At 37.4% G+C, this 7631-nt stretch overlaps 1 protein-coding gene across 1 annotated transcript; it reads right to left on the bottom strand.

Moving 5' to 3' along the window:
- Positions 1–943: 943 nt before the first annotated feature.
- Positions 944–5213, bottom strand: MKK6 (MAP kinase kinase 6). Its single transcript, XM_012994071.2, has 8 exons — positions 4923–5213; positions 4744–4828; positions 3277–3411; positions 2374–2598; positions 2098–2280; positions 1738–1961; positions 1365–1410; positions 944–1287 (listed from the first exon to the last, which is right to left on the bottom strand). Exons 1-8 carry the CDS (start codon positions 4994–4996, stop codon positions 1195–1197), a joined length of 1065 nt encoding a protein of 354 aa, XP_012849525.1. The 5' UTR covers positions 4997–5213; the 3' UTR covers positions 944–1194.
- Positions 5214–7631: the final 2418 nt, after the last annotated feature.

Genomic DNA, 7631 nt, shown 5'->3' with positions numbered 1-7631 from the left:
GGTGGTCCATGGCATACATGGTCACTCCCTAAATCCACCCTTGATTCGGCATGGATTTACACATGGTCTAAGGCTCCACATTTCGGACACAATTAAACGAAGTTGCCAGACAACATACATGAAAATTAGCTCAAGAATTCCAAGATTAATGGTCCTTATAGCTAATAACTGTGGCAATTTGATATAGGTCCTCTTATAAGAGACTTAATAGGTATAAATTCAATTAATAACTCTTAATTTTCAGTAAATATATTGGTATTATTATGTCAAAAATATCCCTAACAATATATGTAAATAAAAATCCCAAATTACTAGCCTACTTTGTATAACTTTTAATCCTCATTTTTCCCTCCAAAAGATACGTAATCAATACTAGTATTCACCATTCCCAAACATTTAATTGATTTCAGAAACAAAGCCCTAGATAAAATTTGCTTCGTCCTATCTTGTCATAGCTAAGAATCCTTCGCAGTTTGCAGTTTTGAAAACTTTGTTTGTAATTGCTTAGCACTTGCCTTGCCATAGTTAAGAATCGTTGGCAGTTTGCAGTTTTGAAATCTATGTTCGCAATTTTTTTAGGCATTTCCCTCTATGTCATAACTAAGAATCGTTTGCAATTTACAACTTGGAAATCTCTATTCGTAATTGTTTTGCCCCTGTCCTACCATGGCTAACAATCATTCGCGGTTTATCATTAGGGGTACTTATGTCTATTTATCATTAGTTTATTTATTTCATATTATTTTTTTGGGTGATAGGATTTATTAGTTTATATTCATCTAGTAAATAGGACCTCTAGTCAATTTCCCTTAGGAATTTGGATCTTCAAATATGAAATAATTTCAGCAAGAGTTCCTAATCATATATAAATAATAAATAAATAAGTAAAAATCATAAATTGTATTAACCTATGTTGTAAAGTATAAGACAATAAGACAAGGAGTAAGAGAACATTCATTCATTTTGATTTCTTCATAACTAAAATAGCTAATAAAATGTTTTAGCTTCATAACTATGTAACATGATAACGGCGGCTGCATACCATTAGCAAGTAACATCAAAATCTTCACAATGTCACAATACAAATCTGTAGAATGCTTGAGCTGGTTAATATGTAGAGATGGAATACATGATACAACAGCTGATACAGTATATAAAAACGAAATTGCACTCCAAATTAAGGAACATGATTGATTATCTGGCGAAATTTACGGGCGCCTCCAAACTAGCGACCAAAATGCTGAGATCGATGTCTTTATCTTCAAACTTCTTGATAAATGGGTGGCTCTGCGAATTACACTATAGTTGTTAGTTAAAGATTCGTGAAAGTGTGTAAAGGACAAGTTATGTTGAACTAAACTAACCAGTAGTTCCAAAGACGAAGATCTGTCTCTAGGATCCTTTTGTATGCTGCACCAGAAAATGAATCGAACTAAATTAACTTATTTGATAGGAAAACCACAAAATAAAGGATTATCGGCAAGTAGGGATATTTAGAATACACGCATGAAAGAGAGAATAATTCGTAATTGTGAGCCGTAACAGAAATTGGCCGTCATCAACTGAATTCTCTGACACCAATAAGTTCTCACTAATTACTTTTATGTTTTTACATATTTCATGTTTCCATATTTCAAAACAAGCCCATGTTTTAAGACACATCGGGAATTTAAAATAAAGATTCAGCAAAAGAAAACAATGCTCTCTAGCATGAAAAGAATACTGCGAAATTCTTACCAGGCTGAAACGAATGAACAGAATTCAGGAGAAAATTGATCTGCTGGAGCAGAAGGCGGTGGACTTCCAACAATTGCCTGCAAAAGCTCGTAAAAGCTTGGCCCGTTTTGTTGATCTTCAGCTTTGGTGTAAGGAAAATGCCCAATTGCACACTCAAGAATCACCATGCCCAGACTCCATATGTCGCTTTTATTGTCATAGGTGCTTCCACTGATTCTTTCAGGCTAAATAAAAAAAATTCAGAGCGGGAATTTTGCAGTTAGGCATCAGTCTTATCCTATGCTTTTGTTGCATGATTTTTCACAAATGGACCAGGAAAAAAGAAAGACGGGGTTCCTTTAACGGAACGAAGACACTCACTGCCATGTAATTGTAAGTCCCAACAAATGTGTCCCTTTGGCCCATAGAGCTAGCAAGCATAGCACTAACACCAAAATCCGTAATTTTCACTTCCCCTTTGTGATTCACTAGCAGGTTCGAAGGCTTTATGTCTCTATGTATAACATGTCTCTCGTGATGCAAGTAAACGAGGCCTTGCAAAACCTGAAGTTAAAAAAGTACAATGCATTCAAACCTGAAGGGAAGCGAAACTATATATATAACATTGACACATTGTACGGCAAGTAAATGACGAACCTGTTTGCAAAGAACAGCAAGATATGGTTCAAGGATTGTCTTTACTTGTCTGATTATATCAACTAGTGATCCACGATCCATGTATTCAAACACAAGAGATATAGCTCCATTGTGATAGAATGAGTGATAGCACACAACAACATTTTCACATTGTGATGCTTGATTTATTTTAAGCTCCTGAACGATTTGTTTGCGAATCTCTTCTTGTATATTCATCTGGATAACCTGTGCAAATACATTATCCTTCAATTAAAATTTATAAAAGAAGAGCAACTACCAGTATCAGAGTCAATATAGAAGTAAAATCTAGAGCAAAATGGGCATGAAATTAAGATTTTCCGAAAAACGAAAAAAAGAAAATTATTTGACTTATATGGTTACTGAATTATAAAATGACTTGATATATTTATCAATGACTCTTTTAGGGTGAAAATCCACATCTATTTCTTTTGCAACTGAGCTCTATTCCAATCTAATTGGAGAAAAACAAATCAGTGATCTCCGTTTGTAATGGCACTTTACTCCCACTAAGATCATTTCCACGATCCAATTTTACCGGAAAGCTCTTTATCACACATCCGCATATACTTTTCTATTATTTCTCGTTCGAAAGCTAAATGAGAAAAAAACTGCAGAATTTACTTTTGTTATTACAAGTCATAGACACACCATAAATTATGGTACTTAACATTACTTGTACTACGTCCAAGGGGAAAACTATTTTTAATCGGACGGGGCAAAATTCATATAAATAAATAAGTTTTAGAAGGTTAATTGCCAAAATGCTCAAAATACAGTAACTCGAGTAATTATGTTATCAAAAGAATACTAAAGCTTATATTCTGCATATAACAAGTAAAATGAATAAATTCAGTTTGACGTAGATAATGATTGTGCACTAACCTTCAAGGCAAACAAGGTTCCGACCCATTTATGGCGAACAAGTTGGACGACACCACCGCTTCCCTTTCCGATGACTTTGATTGTCTCAAGATCCTCCAACGAGAATTGAAGATCAATCTCCTTTGTTTCTGATGGCTATCCAAAAATCAAATTTCAGTTACACCACTCTCAAGGGACTTATAATTTAAACATTGAACAACTCATATATAATATCAGCATTCATACCACCAAAATGTTTATATACAACAAGAGATTGCAGTCTATTTTCTGTCATTTGTAGTCTCTGATTTCACAAATCCAAAACTAATGCTATTTTCTAAGCCCGAGATTGGACCGCTGTAGAATAAAAACCGAACTTACAACAAGGCCTAAATTCTTAAAGAACATCTATTAGTATAAGACCATTGCCCCATACTTTTAGTAGAATCCGACTTAAAATCCAAGAAACTCGAGAGTCCAAAAAACTTTCTTTGGCTTCCAGAGAAATGCAACTGGTAAAATTGTCAGGACAAGTGCTATAAACAATATAAGTCGGTTATCCAAAACTAGTGCCACAAACTGTTGAGTACAAGTTGTATCACTGTATAAAAATTTTGGCCGATTTTTTGTCTTTGTAATCTTATAGTGTCTTGAACTGAAATTGGGTGTAAAAACGGGACTCCATCTAGAGTAGGGGTACAATGTAAATATAAACATAAAAAATGCCAGCACTTGACATCAAGTAGGTGCATAACAGAAGAAATACACACATAGTAATCTATACAAGAAAAAATCTAGACAAAGTACTGAAACCCTGATGCAGACATCTTAGTTTATTGGGGCGTGAACTAAAAGAACTATGTTACACTACATTGACAGATAAGTTAAGGATCAATTACATATAAGACGATAAAACCACATCTTTCTATGAATCAACAATGAAAAGTTCGGTAGGAATTGGGTAAATTGTGCTCGTATAAGCATTTGATAAACTGGGAGCGAGTAGAGTTATTAATTAGGATACACTTGTTTCCATGTGAAAGCCGTTGAAGTGGAGTAAAAGACCTTGTACCGTTGAAATGGTTAGCAGGACTAATTAGACTTCGCAAAGAAGGTCGAATTGTTTTCAGACAGAAAAAAGAATTCAAAACCTTATCCGTTCAAGTTTCGTCGTTAACGAAACTGCTAAGTAGGAAATGCAATTTTTTACATACAGTAACATTGCCACTATTCACGGAAGATCAGCAAAAAAACTCGATTTAACTAATCATTAACAAAACTGCAATAGGCATTTTCCATCCCTGCCATTGTAGATATGAATCTTGAATTATCGAATCAGTCAACAGAACTGGAATGGGTAATCATTAAAGTCAATTCGTTTCAATTGAATCCAATTTTCAAATTTTCTATAGCACTTTCAGCTTATCATTTCAGAAAAAAAAAAAAAAAAAAAAAAAAAAAAAAACAAAGAAAAGTACAAAAACTCACAAGGGATTCATTGTCGTCGGAAATCAATCGGAGGCCTTTCTGATTCAAAAGTAAATCGCCGTCGTGAAAGGTCCCACTCGCCGTCCTGCATCATAAAAAAATCAACAAAAATAATTCATGGGCGGCGGTGAATTTGAAAACAGAAAATTGGAAAAGAAAAATGTTGAATCGGTAAATACAAGAAGGTGGAAATGGGGGATTTTTGAGCTGGGACGGAGAGTTTCAATTCCTTGAGAGGTTTCTTGATCTTCATGATTTGTTCTTCTTGTGGGCGAGCGAGTAGAAGAAATTCTAGGGTTCCACCGTTGAGTGTGGAAAGTTTAAATCGAATTTGAAATGGGAATGACCGCCAAACTGTGTACTCACTCGGTTACTCCTCTATTTGAGTAAGGGCACTTTTGGTTTGCTTTATTAAACTGGATGGTATTCATTGTACCTGTTTGTACAACATTTGGTTTGGTTGTTCGACCAAATGTTGATAAGTGGGCCCACCATTATTATCACCCAATTGAATTATTATTTGTTCACCCAAGCTTGGCTTGACAACTTATCACTAAAATAATTCATCAGCTGGTACCGTATGTAATGTCGAAATTGCCCTTATAACATGCAACAATTACAAAATTATTAGGTATAAATAGCAATTTTCTTCTAAATCCTCATTTTCATCTTGAGCTCTAATCTTACCAGGTGAGAAGAACTTCATTCAAAAAGTGATAAGGCGGGTACTCTTCATGAATTGCTATTTACTCGTAAAATTCAATTCTTGTACTTTATTCTCGTTCTTGAAGTCGACCATTTGTGATTTCAACGGAAAACAGAGATGCCCATCACTTGATTTGCCCATATGCTTCTTCTTTTCCTTTTAATTTTAATTTTTTTTCTTAAATGGTTCTCATTAGACCATCTCCAATGGAGATGGAGGTGGGTAGAGGTGCGGAGACAAAACCACCTCCAATGAAGGTAGGTAATGGAACGATGGGTGTGGGTTGAGTATGGGTGGAGAGAACGGAGAGGAGAGTTTGCCTCGAGTTGCCCCCTTCCAACTCACTTGCAGGAAGGGGGCTTGATATTAAAGTCTTCCTTTTAGGAGAAGAAATAATAAAAAATAAGAGTCAGCCAAAAGTGGAGGATACCCTAGGAAAAACAAAGGAAAAGATTTTGGAAAAAGAAATTACGTATAGGAATAAACTTATTATGACAAATTCCAAAAAACCCTATGACGTTGGTCATGATGACTCTACAGTTCTAGCCACTTCAGTTGTAGAACCCTTCTTAAATACCATGCATGTCGACCTTCCCCCTCCCACATTACCCTCACCATCCTCTTCACATTCTGAGCCTTGTTTTCAAGAAAATACCCATGGCATCACCACCGGAGAACCAGACGCTACAAAACCACTCATCACCGGAAAGTTCCCCGATCAGACCCACCACTCCCGTCACTCTTCAACTGCTACCAATGGACCCGGTCTATCCACCCATGAACCCTCCGGCGAACAACCTCTTATCCAATGGGCATCTGAACAATCAACAGATGAATGCATCACTCCCCACCCAAGCCTTATCGACACCCCACCAGAACTGCTCCCTGACACCACCCCAACACCAGATCCCTCCCCGCCCAACCAACTCGATGATCTCCCCTTCTCACCGGGTTTTCAACCGGTTTTTGAATTCGCTGCCACCCCCAAGAACTCCCCCTCGTCCATTTCTGAACCGACCTGTTATTCCAGATACAACAAGTCCCTCACCTTCGGTAGCGATTCAGAGAAACCGCCTGGTAGTCCTGAATCCGCACCAATATATAATCCAATCCTACCACACCAACCCTCACCTTTTTGTCAGCCGTCCCCTAGCCCATCAGGTTCTCATAGAAGTAGGGCAAGAGCGCGAGGTTATGATCCGAGGGAGAGAATACCAGTACCGTCTAACACTGTTAGCTCTCAATCAACCAAACGATCCTCACCTAGTATTGAACCCATTGACATCCTCAAACGGAGGTGTCAATCTAATGCCCAACACTCTGAACGGAGTCTTGCCCCAACTCCCACCCCCATCTCCATTCCAGATGAAAATCTTGTCTTGGAACTATAGGGGGGCAAACCGCCCAGATTTTCGAAATGCTGTTATGGACCTTCTCGGACGCTATAACCCACATTTTTTTATAGTCCTGGACACAAAAGCTGTTCCAGAACGGTCTGTTGCTATTATCCGTAACATCGGCTTTACTGACTATGTTATTGTCTCGGCTGTTAACAATGCAGGAGGGATTTGGGTGATGTGGAGGAATGATCAAGTCTCACTGTCACAAATACAGGTTTCTAATCGCACTATTCACATGGTGGCAACTCTAAACCCTGGATCTCCCCCGTTCTTTCTTTCGGCTGTTTACAACTACCCACAGCCTAGTCTCCAATACCAGGTATGTGATGAACTTACCTCTATCTCCCAACATATTAATCTTAACTGGCTTGTCATTGTTGACTTTAATAACATTCTAGAGGAAAATGAAAAAATTGGCGGCAATAAACCCTCCCTTCACAGAATGCAAAATTTTAGAGATTGTATAGCCAATTGCGGGCTTTTAGACCTGGGTTTTTCTGGCCATCCTTTTACTTGGACAAACCGAAGATTTGGCAAGAATTTTATATGTGAACGCTTAGATGAAGCCCTTATCAACAACTGTTGGAACCTCACATACCCTAACTCTAAACTTTATCATCTCTCCTCTAGCTCCTCGGATCATTCCCCTATCCTGCTTGATACACATGATACCACATCTAAACCCAAAAGATCCTTTAGATACGAAATTGCTTGGTCCCACCATAACTCTTTTATTCATCTTGTTAAGGAGGTATGGAGCCATAATTTTAATAACTCGTCTT

This window comes from Erythranthe guttata, chromosome 10 (assembly GCF_056151865.1).
Source record: "Erythranthe guttata isolate IM_541 chromosome 10, IM_541, whole genome shotgun sequence".
In the NCBI taxonomy this organism is placed as follows: Eukaryota; Viridiplantae; Streptophyta; class Magnoliopsida; order Lamiales; family Phrymaceae; genus Erythranthe; species Erythranthe guttata.
This window is presented reverse-complemented; position numbering and strand designations above follow the sequence as displayed.